The sequence below is a fragment of the Scylla paramamosain genome, chromosome 9, assembly GCF_035594125.1.
Source record: "Scylla paramamosain isolate STU-SP2022 chromosome 9, ASM3559412v1, whole genome shotgun sequence".
NCBI classification, from domain to species: domain Eukaryota; kingdom Metazoa; phylum Arthropoda; class Malacostraca; order Decapoda; family Portunidae; genus Scylla; species Scylla paramamosain.
The window spans coordinates 8,575,001-8,590,000 of NC_087159.1; the positions used below are offsets into that span (position 1 = coordinate 8,575,001).

General features: G+C 47.2%; 1 protein-coding gene and 1 long non-coding RNA gene across 7 annotated transcripts in view; both read right to left on the minus strand.

Annotated features, from left to right (window-relative positions):
• LOC135103527 (uncharacterized) overlaps window positions 1-15,000 on the minus strand; it is a 91,522-nt gene that overhangs the window by 23,983 nt on the left and 52,539 nt on the right. The gene's annotated exons all lie outside the window — the stretch shown is intronic.
• LOC135103524 (enhancer of split mbeta protein-like) lies at window positions 561-2,289 on the minus strand. The gene is given in 2 exon segments (XM_064009932.1): window positions 561-2,076; window positions 2,078-2,289. Coding segments are annotated over 2 exon segments (639 nt in total). The 5' UTR covers window positions 2,180-2,289; the 3' UTR covers window positions 561-1,539.

A 15,000-nucleotide genomic window follows, 5' to 3' on the forward strand; every position in this document is an offset into this window, starting at 1 on the left:
TTCGCGAGTTTTCCTGAACTTGTCACACGCTAGGAGGAACTCTTGACCCTCGTGATGTTGTGCAGAGGAGCAGGATGTGATACCTCGAACTTTGTTGTTTCTCTGTATGTGTGTGTGTGTGTGTGTGTCTGTGGGTTTTAGGATGTCGGTTTTTTTCCTTCAGTTGGTTTTTCCTTATTCATAGTTTCGGGAAAAAAAAAACAGAATACCCACGTTTACAACTCTTGGAAGTCAATATAAAAAGTAATATATAGTATAAAACCAGTGCTTCCTTCCTTGGTTACTCAGATCCAGTGGTACTAACAGGCAAAAAACTTCTTTTGCTTTTAACTTTGGTAGTAAAAATGAAATGCGATGAATAATGTAAAACTATAACCCAAGACTTTAATCAAATAAGATAATATATTTTTTTTTATTTTCATTTACCATTGTATAGTGCATTATGTAATACCCATGTATTAAAAGTTAAAGATAGCAAGATAATCTTAGTTCGTAGACGGATCCCCTCCCACCCAACCTCATCAGAAGGGTTTTCCCGGTCAGGAGAAAAATACATTATATCCCATATTTCAAGGTCTTTTATTTCCATCACAGAGTCAGGGATTGCCGCGGGCGGGCAGCGGGACCACCACACCTGCGAGCCTTAAGTCGAGTAAGTAGATATGCAGGTAACAACAATAACAACGATAAATACGAAGACGAGGCTTCAACCTCCTGGTGTCATCGAAAGTAAATTTGTGACGCGAGCGGGCACTTCAGATCGCCTCTTCACCGAAACTGAGCAAAGATTTGATCTCGTAACACTTAAGATAATTACAAATATAATAATAATAATAGTAATAATAATAATGATAATGATAATAATAATAAATAATAATAATAATAATAATAATAATAATGAATGGTGACACATCTGCGGTCGACTACAGGTGATCGCTGGAGCTGTACTGTACTGGCGTCACACACTACTCGTCCTTTGTACAGGTGAAAGACAGGCGGCGGAGGACTTCCTTCCGTCATGCACAGGACCGAGGGGCGTCTACCTCTAGAGTGGCTTTATCACAGTGTCAAGTAGGTTTATACGCATGTAAAAAAAGAAAGAAAAAATAACTCGGATATACGTATATATACAAAAATAGCTATGCCTCTATCACATCCACTATCACAATGTACACTGGAGACGCGGGGGTCGGGGGACTGAGGGCGAGGACTGGGGCTGGGGGTGCCATCGTCCGGGCCGCCCGTCTAGTGCAGGCACTCCGGCGCGGCGACACGGCAGGCGTTTGGCACGTCGAATCCACACACCGAGGACTCCTATCCTGCGGCGGGCGCGGCGAGGAGGCTGCCGTCAGAGGCTCCTGCCGAATGCGGGAACGCGGCTCGGCACAGCCTTGATCTGTCGCTCTACATCATAGCAACGTGAAGTGATGGCAGCAGATCACCAGGGCCGCCACGACGACCTTCCCTCGGGGGGGCTGGTCACTCTGCTCTCTGGATTCCCTGGAGGGAGGCCGCCGCATGGACAGATCCTGCGGCACATTAATCTCTCTGATGGGCGTTGGGGCGACGAGCTTCGGGGCGGGCTTCATACTGAGGTCCATGAGGGGCGGTGGGGACATGGGCGGCGAGGCAGCGGGCACCATCACGTGGCGGGAGGGGGCGGGAGCAGAGATGGGGCGGGGATTGGGTACTCCCACGGGTGGCGCTGAAGGACTCGTTAGCCGAGGGCGTGGGCGCGCCCGCCTGCGTGGGGCCAGAGGTATTGACGCCTGACATGGCCGACGCACAGGAGGAGAGGTGCGTGATGAGGCGGGAGGACACGGAAGGCTCCAGTGCGGGTGAGGAGATGAGGAAAGACTGCACCTGCTGGGCCGCTGCCACGAATCCCTGCTGGAACTTGATGGCGTCGTGGCGGGGGTCGTGGGAGGCGGGCGGCAATGTGAGGGCGCGTCGCTGGTTGAGGCGCCGCACGTGCCGCACAGTCAGCTCTAGGATATCCGCCTTCTCCAGCCGCGTCACTGTCTCGCCCTCAGCCTGCAGAGCCGCCACCAGCAGGTCACGCAGTTCGTCGAGGCAAGCGGTTGATGCGTGCCCTTCGTTTTCTCTCCAGCATGGGCTTCATCACCCGCTTGTACTGGTCGGTGCGGGACACCGGCTCCACGTGCACCGAAGACACCATGATTCCCGAGGGCGAAGGGCGCAGGGTTCACAGTCAGACACCTGTGGCGAGGGACGCGTCGGGCAAAGTTCCACCGGGGCGTGTGTGCGTAAGATCTAGTGTTGACATGGGCGCGGGTCTTATATATAGGCTGGCGAGAGTTGCCAGGCTCCGCCCCCGGCACGTAGCCGCCCCGCCCCCCGACCATATAGGCCATCTATAGTTTAGCTCTTTGGTTCCTTACTGTCTGTGCCTTCAAGGAAATACACAGCTCTCAGTAACTGCTTAGAATTTGTTGAAGAAGAAGCCAAAAATAATCAAAACCGAAGTTGACGGCGTATGGCAGCACCGCGTCCGGCCGCGTGTCGTGGGAACCTCGCGCCGTGCGTCGTCCCAGCCGGTAGCGGGTGCCCAACTTGCACGCCCGCACACTCCCACCTTCTCACGCCCGCCTCACGCCCATCCAGCGACTCAATCCTTCCATTCAAGTTGACGTATGTACCATATGTGTCCAAAGGGCATCGTGACACCCCACAGGAAGACGCAGGTCCCGAGTGACGGCAAGGACATGGGGGCAATATCGGGGTCGGGGCACCTCCCCCAAACACCGCCTCGGGCTTTCTCCTCCGGGCGACTCCACATCTACCCCGAGTCACTCATTAATGTTTTATTTATACTCTTCCGTCCTTTATATGGAAAGCCTCTGGTCGCCACTGGAGGAGGCTGATGCGGCTCCTCGTCCTGCAAAACCTGAGATGCAGCCTCCCGAGAAGAAAGACAAAAACAGAAATTTTGGGTATTATTTGGTCAAGTTGGCCATAAGGTGGATCTGTGGCCCGCGCACCTGTTGTCTGAGGGCGAGATGAGACGGTGATGTGGGAAGGGGCCGGGGCTATCTAAGGGAGGAAGGGAGGGGGCGAGGAATGGCGGGGATAGAAACGAGCAGGAGAAAGATGGGAAAGCGATGGAACGGCGGGGGAGGGCGAGGCACAGGAAACAACGGCGTGTGATCTGAGAATGACCAGGTGGGGCAGGTTGAAGGCGGGAGAGGCAGGTGGGAGTTCACGGCGGGAGACGAGGCAGGCAAAGGCAACTGAAGAGAAATAAAGGATGGGAAAGAGATGAGAGAGAGAGAGAGAGAGAGAGAGAGAGAGAGAGAGAGAGAGAGAGAGAGAGAGAGAGAGAGAGAGAGAGAGGGGGGAGCGTCACGAAACCAGATCGTAAATAAAAGAAATAAGTTAATAGATGCATAAAAAAATGCCTTAGACAAAACAAAGATTCAAATATCTAATGCAAAACAAGAAAACATCAAAGACAACTGAAGATTTTTATTAATACCAAACCATCTTCACACACACACACACACACACACACACACACACACACACACACACACACACACACACACACACACACACACACACACACACTGTACAACGCCTGGGGACTCAATTAATCCAGATGATGCTTCAAGCCCGCACTCTCACGGCTCAGCAGGAGTCCGCGCCTGAGATCAACAAAGCGGTTGCAGTGAGCAGCATCCTCGCAGCTTCTTCTCTTCCTCGTCTTTTTTTGTCTCATCAGCTCAACGGGACCTTATTTAGTCGCTGGTGGTGGTGGTGGTGATGATGGTGGTGATAGTGCAGGTAAAGTCTGGTTTGGGTTGATGGTAGTGTTGGTGGTGGTGGGGGGGGGAGGAGGCAGTGGTGGAGAGATGAATGAAAATGTTCAGGTGTGACAGAGACAAGCGAGCAGGCAACATTTTTGTCTTACAGATCATCACTTTACCTTTTTTTCCTGTCATCTAACACTGGTCTCCTTTTTCTACATCTTCTCTACCACCTTTTTTTTCCTTCCTATCCCTTTTTTTCTTTCTTTTTTTTTGTTTTGTTTCCTATCATGTATTTTTTTTCTCTTTTACTACTCCTTTTTCTTTATAATTCTTATCTCCAGCTTCTTCCCTTCCTTTCTCATAAAACTAGTCCGAGTATACCTCTTTCTTCTCCGTCACTTCCACCTCAAAAGTAAGTAAATTTTCTCACGGACTTCTTGTAAGTCAAACATCCCGAGAGATTACGTGTTTGTCGCCTCCAACGTAAACCAACTCCATCCAGTCATGGTATCACATGATTTCCGGTGCTACACACACACACACACACACACACACACACACACACACACACACACACACACACAGAGAGAGAGAGAGAGAGAGAGAGAGAGAGAGAGAGAGAGAGAGAGAGAGAGAGAGAGAGAGAGAGAGAGAGAGAGAGAGAGAGAGAGAGAGAGAGAGAGAGAGAGAGAGAGGAGAGAGAGAGAGAGAGAGAGAGAACCAAAGCCTCGCAAGACACACGAACCAATCAGATAAAAACAAAACAAAAAACACAACAGACAAAAAGATAAAGAAAAAAAAACTGGATTTTGTACAAACGCAAAAAGGAGAGAGAGAGAGAGAGAGAGAGAGAGAGAGAGAGAGAGAGAGAGAGAGAGAGAGAGAGAGAGAGAGAGAGAGAGAGAGAGAGAGAGAGAGAGAGAGAGAGAGAGAGAGAGAGAGAGAGAGAGAGCGTACATAGATCAGATGAATCGGCGAAGAGCGAGCGACGACTGTCAACAACTTTTACTACGGAGTTGAGTGACGCAACAACCAGCCATCGAGCAGACCTCCCAAGCTCTCTCCGTCACGTCACGCCTCGCACGCAGGAAGCACGACCAGGCGATGCGAGGCGAGGGTGGCAGATGGAGGAAGGAGAGGAGAGACGGGAGCCCATAGCAGTAAGGAGATATCGAGGTGAGGAGAGAACAGAGAGAAAGAGAGAGAGAGAGGGGGAGAGGGAGGGAAATGATACGGGCAGGCTACGTATATAGTCCCACGCAGCGTATGGGAACGTAGCCCCTCTCCCCCCTTCACTTCACCTCCCTCCCCAATCTGCTCTCCTCGACCCTACCGTCCTCTCACCCTAATTTCGCGCGGCAGGTGCTCTAACCCCTGCCCCCCTTAACTCCCCTCCAAAGGCCGCTACAAAGAGGAGAGAGAGAGGGGGGAGTGAAGGCGCCGTAATGACTCTGACTCTAACTGCAGCTTAACAGACGAACAGGAGGTGGTCAGACAACGGCTCAATAAGCTTCCACATGCCTTGAGCTTAGTATTTTTAAATGTTTCGGTGCCTTATCTACTTTGAACAGGCTGTAATGAAAGCTATAGGATTTTTCTTTTTTTCAAATATATTTTCGTGGTTTTTGTGAAGGTTCAACAAAAATTCCACATCATCAGTGAGAAAAACACCCATGAGAACCTACACCCCATGAGAACCTAACTTATACCTAGAGCCTCTGAAAAATAATACTTATACGAGTCCAAAGGATTTAAGAATATAGAGTTTTAGTTTGTCCTTCAGGTTACGGTGGGAGTGTTGACGGACGTGGGAAGGACTAGGAGTGCGTAGAGGTGGGTGAGGTGCACAGAGGGAAGACTGTAGGGGGAGGGTATAGGATTGGAGAGAGGAAGGATCTACACCCCTAGGCGATTTCAGCTTATACCCATCTGTACGTGCTCTCATCACACCCACAGAGAGAGAGAGAGAGAGAGAGAGAGAGAGAGAGAGAGAGAGAGAGAGAGAGAGAGATTCGCACCATCACCCACGACTCTCCATTTTCTTTTTTTTCTATTTTCAATTACACCCCGAGCATACAGCCATTACCAAACATAAAGACTGACTGACCTGAATGTATGAAAGACTTAGGCGCCGCAACAACAGAATCATACGGCGCACAACAGGAGTGGGAGGAGTGACTTCAAAGGTTTCTCTTGACCTGTAACAGACACCCCTTCAGCGGATACCCTCCATATAGACCTGGTGCATACTCTTTCCTTTGTTCTTCTCATATAAAAGGGGGCATTATGGAAACGACTATGGTGACGAGGAAGAAAATAGGAAAGAAAAAAAGGCTGTCAAAAAAAGTAAAATCAATGATCTATGAAAAAAAGAGAAAATAAGAGAAAAAAAGAAGGAAAACGCCTATTTAGTGATGAAAGAAAAAAAGAAGAAAAAAGCCGATAAATATATAATGAACGACCTAAGAGAGAAAACAGAAGGAAAGAAAAAGACGACGACAAGGACGAAGACGAGACTGATCTGAATCCTCCATGCCCTCCTGAATCCTCTGTGTTATCCTCCCACCGTGTTATGTTGTTGGGACACGCAATCCTGCCCACCCCTTCCCCCTGTACCCTTCCTTCCCCAGCCTTCGCTTGTCCTCCCCCCTCCCAATCCACAAGCCCTTCTTCGCCCTGCAGTCCTTTCCCTTCTTTCTCTCTTTCACATCCTTCTTTCTCCATTCCCTCACTCCTTCCCTCCCTCCCTTTCAGCAGTTTTCCTTATTTTTCCTCCCTTCTTTCATATTCGTTCCCTCCCCTCTTCCCTTCCCCCTTCCTTTCTATCGCATCGTTCTTCTCCCCCTCTCTTTCTCCCTTCCCTTCTCCACCCTTCTCTATTCTTCCTTGCCCTTCCTTTCTACCACCCCTCTTTATTTTGCTATTTTTCATGTACTCTCTCTCTCTCTTCCTCTCTCTCTCTCTCCTCTCTCTCTCATCATCCTCTCTCCTCTCTCTCTCTCTCTCTCTCTCTCTCTCTCTCTCTCTCTCTCTCTCCATTCTTCTATCCTAGACCGCCTTCCTCCCCCACGCCCTTAATTCCCGCCGTCTCTCAGCTCCGCACGCCCATATCGAAGCGCCAGCCACGCCTTTGATGGGATCAGGACGCTCCTTAGCACGCCCACGCCCACGCCCACACATGCGTCTGGCCTTCCCCTCCTCCTCCTCCTTCGCCTCCTCCTCCTCCAGCGACTCCTCTTCCTTCACTGTAGACTCCGGACATAAACTTTATTCACCGTTTGATTTTTCTTCCTGCACTGTCATAATATCATCTTTCACTGACACCTTTCTTCGTTACCACTCACTTTCTATCGTCATATTCAATACTCACTCACTCACTCCGTTTATTTACTCCTATCACTATTATATTCGCTAACCTGGATATTTTTCTTCTAATAATTGTTATAGTGTATTTTTTTTTTTCTCTCTCTCTCTCTCTCTCTCTCTGTTTGTTCATTCAATTCATTCATTCACTAAGGCTACTCATCCTCCTTCTCGCTCGTAACTTACTCACTTCCTTATGTATTATATTTTTTTTCTATCCATCTCGCTCACTCATTCATCATCTGACTCACTCAATCACTCAGCCAAGTTATTCACCTTCCCTCCGCTTTGTCCTTTTGTAACTCAGTCAATTCCTCCCGTATCCATATATCTACCCATCGTGCCTATCCACCCACCCGCACACTCTCTCACTCACTCAATCGGTCACTCATTCACGAACTAATTCACTCTATAACTCATCCATCCTGTCACGCACTCCCTCATCCTGCCAATTACCCAATCATCAGGTCAGTAATTCCCTCACTCTCTCCTTTACCCAGCTGGTCACTCACTCACTCACTCACCCACTCACTTACTAAATAACCCGCCTACGTTCTTGCTTGCACACAGTAATTCAGGTTCCCTATTAAAAGTAGTTGAGTCTCATTTCAACATAATTTGCTGCTAGGTTTCTTTCCTTAATTTCACCTTTTTGTCGGTGAATTACATATGCTAATATACAAAGTGAGGCACGCACGTAGGTACACACACCAGCGCAGGCATGTCAGTCCACACACACACACACACACACACACACACATGAAAAAAAAAAAAAATAGAAACTGGTCTCAAGCAAAATGTAAGTTTGTCTCTTTTAAATATGTATAATATGCACACACACACACACACACACACACACACACACACACACACACACACACACACAGAGGACGATTTTGGATGAGGCTGCGAGGTGACGGCTCCAAGAACTCGTTTAGCAAGGTGAGAAGTGTGTCGGGGAAGGAGTCGAGGGGAGGCAGGGACGGCAAGAGGGAAGGGGAAAGGGGGAGACCGAGACACGCAGCCTTGACAATCGACGCTGCCCACATCTGGCGTCCTGGGAAAAACGTGGGAGGGAACAAGTGGAGACAACGGAGAGGGAGCGAGAGCAGGAGGGAGGGAGAGGGAAGGGAGTAAAGGGAGGGCTGGTTGGTCACATGCGGGTCACGCGAGCACCTCAGTTATCCTTTCTACACCCCGACCACCTTCTTTTCCCTCCCTCCCTCCCTTCATTGTCCCTCCCTCTGGCCCTCCCGACCCTCGCCGAGAGTCGCTCCTGACACAAAAAATTTAAAATGGGATGAAAAACCAAAAGTCGACCCCCTGACGGCCCATCTTTGTGCCCGACGAGACAGGAATGCCACGAACATGGCGGACAATGGGGTGAGAGGCGCAGTGGGAGTGTGTGGGAGGCAAGGTAGGGCACGGAGGGGGCGCACGGGGGCTGAAGGGGGTTGCAGTGGTGGGGGGATGAGAGGCAGACACGCCCGGCCACCGCCAAGACACACACCCACGAAGCATATCACGAGGAGGATCTGAGCTGCTGAAGTGGCTGTTGCTGCTGCTGCTGCTGCTGCTGCTACTGTGGTTCACACTTGTTTTGAATTATATGTCAGTGCTTCTGCCTGCCTGCCTATCTGCACAGATCCCCCTTCCCCCCACCCTCTCTCTCTCTCTCTCTCTCTCTCTCTCTCTCTCTCTCTCTCTCTCTCTCTCTCTCGCAACGACAACAACAACAATGCTGAGGAAATTTATCTAAACAGAGAGGGCATGCGTCTACCCCATTATTCGTCTCCTTTTCCTCGTCTTTCTCGTTCTCGTTCTCCTCCTCCTCCTCCTCCTCCTCTTCCTTCCAGATAATGCACACAGGACTCCTGACTTGTCCCTGTGATTTGAATTTACTTACCCGGAAAAATCTGACTAGAAGAAGTATCTTGAAAGAGAAGAGTAGAAGGAGGGAAGGAGGAAGAAGGGAAGGAAGAAAGGGGGCAAGAAAGGGAAGGAGTCTATAAAGTGGTTCGCTTCCCTATACAAGAGGGACCTTCCTGCCCCTTAAAAGGCGCTCTTGTGTGACTTTAGGGGATTCAAGAGGAAAGGTCAGAGGCTGAAGACAGTCTCTCTCTCTCTCTCTCTCTCTCTCTCCTCTCTCCTCTCTCTCTCTCTCTCTCTCTCTCTCTCTCTCTCTCTCTCTCTCTCATGAAACCAGTGTAACCAATTAATACCCGAGCAAACTAGAAGTACATAAATTTCTACCCGAAAAAAAGGAACAAATAAACATAAAAAATAAGGCATAAGCGCTAAGTAAGATAATCCTCAACTTCAAGAACGAAAACCACAATATAAAAAAAAAAAAGACTCAATAACCACAACATTACTACCACGACATGCTCTTTATACACGTCTCCTCGCTTCCTTGCCAGCAAAATGCCCTTTCCTGGACATAAAAATATCACTGTTAACCTTTACCTTCACCATCCTGCTTCCTTTGCTTTGATTATTCGAGAGAGAGAGAGAGAGAGAGAGAGAGAGAGAGAGAGAGAGAGAGAGAGAGAGAGAGAGAGAGAGAGAGAGAGAGAGAGAGAGAGAGAGAGAGAGAGAGAATATCGGGTTACCTAGATTAAATGGAACCACACAGATTTTTGGTCCAAGCTGGCATGTTATTTAGCTACGTACAAAGATAATTTCGTTATTTCCAATCACAATTCTGGCAACCACTTAAGACAAACACCACACTCAGCTGTCCGCTTGTTAGTGCAGTCATTAAGGAGTTTTGTGAGAGACGATATGAATAATTTTAAGGAGAGGGACGATAAATGGATTTAAAAAAAATAAATAAGACTATATTACGTACTAGATAGGGGCTGTCACGTCTAGGCCTAATGGTTTTCTACAGCTTCTTTTACCGTCTTCATATTATGCAACATATTCTCAAAAGAAAGATATAACATAAAAGTTAAACCAGCAAGAAGAAATACATTATGTTTAAGTGCATGTTCTCTAATACACCCAAACAGTCTCATAAGAAGTCAATAAGTCTTTTGCCCTTTGTTTTTCTTTCGATTTCTTTGGTAACTGTACACTCTTTACTGTACTTTCTCTCCTAGCCACGTGTCTCCCTCTCATATCTTGCCGCACGCTGGACGGGACGAGTGAGGCACGTGGCGAGGCGAGGTCAACCGCTGATGACCGAATAAGGGAGAGTTGGGAAGGTCTGGGATACGGAAAAAATGAGAGGATCTGTGTTGAGAGAATTGGAGGATTAAAAGGGATAAAAAAATATAAACAGATCCAGGAATAGATTCAGTAATCGGTTTGATAGTGCTGAGTCATTACGGAACTTCAACAGATTAGACAAATTTATAGACGAGGATGATAGGTGAAAATAGGTAGGTGTGCTTCCTACAAGGACCGTCACGTGTACATCTGACGGCTTATTGCAGCTTCCCTTATTTCTTGTGTACTTCTCCCTAGGCTGACTGATGTTATTAGCCCACATTAACTACTGGTAGAAGAGATAACAGTGCAATGGACAGAGGGATAGGAGGATGGGCAAGATGAGACAGGATCGTGATATAGCATGTGATGAAAATGATTTACAAGCAGTCCTCTCTCTCTCTCTCTCTCTCTCTCTCTCTCTCTCTCTCTCTCTCTCTCTCTCTCTCTCTCTCTCTCTCTCTCTCTCTCTCTGTCTCTCTGTGTTTAAAAAAAAATGTTCACTCTCTTTTCCCCGACTCCCAATACGTTCAACAGTAATCTGTTTCACCCTTTCAAAGTCATGGAGGATTCTCAACATTTTCCTGCACTCTCTGATCTGTCAACCACATTCCTCGGGCACGCCAATGCTACTCGAGAAAAAAAAAATAGCAAAAAAGTAATAATGCGTAAGAAATACAACTCGCCAAACTGCAATTCAAGGAAAACATACTGAACTCTTAAGAACTTCCAACCTATTATAATACTCAATAAAATATCAATAAAATACCATTATGATAAGACCTGCTAGACCAGAGAGAGAGAGAGAGAGAGAGAGAGAGAGAGAGAGAGAGAGAGAGAGAGAGAGAGAGAGAGAGAGAGAGAGAGAGAGAGAGAGAGAGAGAGAGAGGTTCACGATCTGTCTAGTGGATATTTTTGTTTCGATTTTTCTTATCCACCTATCATCACTCTGCAAGCTTGATCACTCATTCTGAAGTCCACGGCTCAGCATTTAGCTGAAAAGGAGATTAATAAACTGCTAACTTAAAACCTGAATATATATTTTAGATCAGTAGAGATGAGAGAAATAGAAAAACACATACACGAAAGAAAAAAATATACAAATAAATAAATAAATAAATACACAAAGATCTAGTATCACGCCAGGCACCTTCAATGACTCGCAGCAGAAGGCATAAAAATAACGAAGATCCTTGTCGGTTCCTCACCCTGAAGGAGTTCCCAGTGTAGCGGTGCGCATTTTACAGTCTTGAATTACACGCTTTTTTGCTCCCCTTTGGTCCACAGCCACCGCCGCTGCTTGGCCGTCACGCGAGGTATGTTTTCGTCCCCTCCCTCACCAGCATCTCAAGGCTATTTAGCATCCTCTCTCGTTAGTATTAATTATCTTAGCCTTGGGAACGTGTTACCTTAGCTTAGCTTGTGGTGGCTCCAAGGGCGGGCAAGGGAAGAAGAGGAGGAGGAGGAGGAGAAGGAGGAGGAGGAGGAGGAGGAGGAGGAGGAGGAGGAGGAGGAGGAGGAAGGACACACGGGAAAGGCATGAGGGAAAAATAAACTAGAGGGTGAGGATAATAGATTATGGAGAGAGAGAGAGAGAGAGAGAGAGAGAGAGAGAGGAGAGGAGAGAGAGAGAGAGAGAGAGAGAGAGAGAGAGAGAGAGAGAGAGGAGAGAGAGAGGAGTTAATGATAGAGTTGGATTTGTATGTTTAAAAAATGTGCATGGGAGTAGAATTTGAAAAAAAAAGGACTTAAATAAGATTAACATTAAAAAAAAAAAAATCGGGGTATGGGAGAGTAATAAATGAGAGAGAGTGTAGCGCAAATAATAAAGCTGGATGAATTAGGAGATGACTTTGGAGATGAATTAGAAAAAAAAAACATGAAAATAAAAGATGAGTGAGAATAATAAAAAAAAAAAAAAACTGGACATGAGTGAATGTGCGATGCAAATACCAAAGGTGGGGGAAGGTGTTAAGGAATCAGATACAGTGAAAAAAGAATAAATTACCAATAAAATGAAAGCAGATTGAGTGAGGGCGTAATGCTAATAATAGATCTGGAGAAAGGGTGTTTACAAATTATATACACAGAGGAAGGAAGGAAGGAAGGACAAGGGGAAGGCATGGGAAAAGAAGAAGAAGAAGAAGAAGAAGAAGAAGAAGAAGAAGAAGAAGAAAAGAAAATAGGTGGTTGAGGGAAAGAAAAATGGAGGAGAAGTAAGCGAGGACATAATGGTGATAATAGAGTTGAATGAAAGTGTTTAGAAATTAGACAAACAGGACGTCAAGTGATAAATTAAGGTGTGGAGAGAGGATCATGTATTAGCGAAGAGAAATGTGTGCGTTGGAGGCGGGCGGAAGGGAAGAAAAGAGGCGAGTGGTGGTGAGGGAGGAAGGGGGCGAGGAGGGACAGGAGATGAGAGAAAAATGTGGGGGTAGGAGGGTGAGAGAGCGTGGGAGACAGGCTGGGGCGGAGGTGGACATGTGTTGTGCTTCCGTTGTCTGTAAAACCTCTGTGGTCCTTCACACACCTGCCCCCCCCCACCCCTCCACCTTCCTTGCCTCCCACTGTTCTTCTCTTCCTTCATAGCACCTGTCTATTCCTCCTCTCTCGGGTCCCCGGCACCAACACCACTACCATTGCTGCCACCACCCAATACTACACCTGCTCATCTACCGCCACTGCAACCACGCCTAACAAGCCAACGTCCACCGCCACTACCACACCTGTCTGTCACACCTACACGACCACACCTGTCTATCTAATACCTCTGCCACCACACCTAAGAAGCCAAACCTACATATACACCTGCTCATCCACCACCACCACTACTACTACAACTAGTAAATTACTACCACCACAATCATCACCACCAGCATCGATACTAGAAGCCTTGAGGTATGCACATTAGGTAAAAAAAAAAAGAAAAAAATGATAATGCAAATAATCAAGAAGTGATAGCATTCAGAAAAAAAAGATCACGCGAATAAACAAGAAGGGGAGAGGAAGTATAAGAAAAAAAATAATAGACATGATGCAAACAAGCATGACAGGGAAGCTAATTTAAAAGATACATAGTGAACACTTATCTATACATGTGTTGAAACTGATACATACATATACTGAACTCCCCCACCACACACACACACACACACACACACACACACACACACACACACACACACACACATCGGCATCAAGCGACCGAGAAAAAAAAAAAAAAAGGAAATCACCTCTGGGGCATTATTTTCAGCAACTGGTGCCAAGCTAAACAGTTTTTTACTCTATCCCCGCCTGGATCTCCGCAACCAGACCAGTTCTTCCAGAGCAGCTCGGGTACTCACAAATGCAACCTTTTTCGGTCTCCTGGACAGCGCCATCAAACAGCTGCTAAGTTTCCCCGAGCGAATCCCGGGGATAGGAGTGGCTGTGGTGCATATCTTGGGTCGGTCATCGTGTTTGTGGCGGCGGCGCCTCGTCAGCGTTGACGGGTGCAATCTTTTATTAGTGTTTGTGATGGCAATGGAGTGTGCCTTCCCCCGACTGGCTGGCGCTGTGGTCCCACTGGAGGGTTCGTTTCTATGAAATGTGTTGTCTTCCCCGCCGTCAAGTGTGGTGGGGTAAAGGAGTCTCAGTATTTCAGCGTCAGAAGAGCAATCGCTTCGTTAGGTTTTTATAATGGATGATACATTGTTTTTGTCAATTACCACATCGGCTAAATATTAAAGTCTTTCTGCTTCACCGTTACAAGATAACCTACTATGTTTGTTCTTTATAATGGATACAACATACACATTCTTCCATCAGATTGCTATGGCACATAAACATAACATTTGAGAGCAAACTATACTGCATTCACTGGCTATCGCTAATGATATACAAAAATAAGCACTGTGTAGTATTACTACAAAGAGCAGCTACTGGTTTGGCAAAATTGATGATATTATCAGCCAATATGTTCTTCTCTCGAAACTGTTAATACCATCAGCTTAACGATACCAATACTAATATTCAGTCCTGCTTAATAGGTGTGTGTGTGTGTGTGTGTGTGTGTGTGTGTGTGTGTGTGTGTGTGTGTGTGTGTGTGTGTGTGTGTGTGTGTGTGTGTGTGTGTGTGTGTGTGTGTGTGTGTGTGTGTGTGTGTGTGTACAGTGCAAGGTAACTAGTATCAAAAGGGAAATCCCCGACTCCCTCTCTACATCACCATTCACCTCCATCTATTGTCACAGGTACATCCTTTCTCACACATGTACTGTTTGCCACAACACTCCCCGCCTCTCCCTGTACCCTTGCCACGTCCCCACGCTTCTCCCTCTAGCCAAACATACCCTTACACTCAGTCACACACCTTCACACTCCCTCTTCACACGCCTTCCTCCGCCCTCAACACACCCACCGCTTTTCCTTCCACTTCCACATCCCTCTCCCCGCCCTCCCAATGCTCCCACCTCGCCTCGCACGCCCTCACTGCCCCTATAGAGTCAGCAGGGTGTGTGTACGTTACCAGCAGAGGGGACTGAAGAGGACAACACCAACTTAGCAGTCTGTCACCCAATTAATTTAGCCATGAGGCAGACGAATTGTGTGTGTGTGTGTGTGTGTGTGTGTGTGTGTGTGTGTGTGTGTGTGTGTGTGTGTGTGTGTGTGTGTGTGT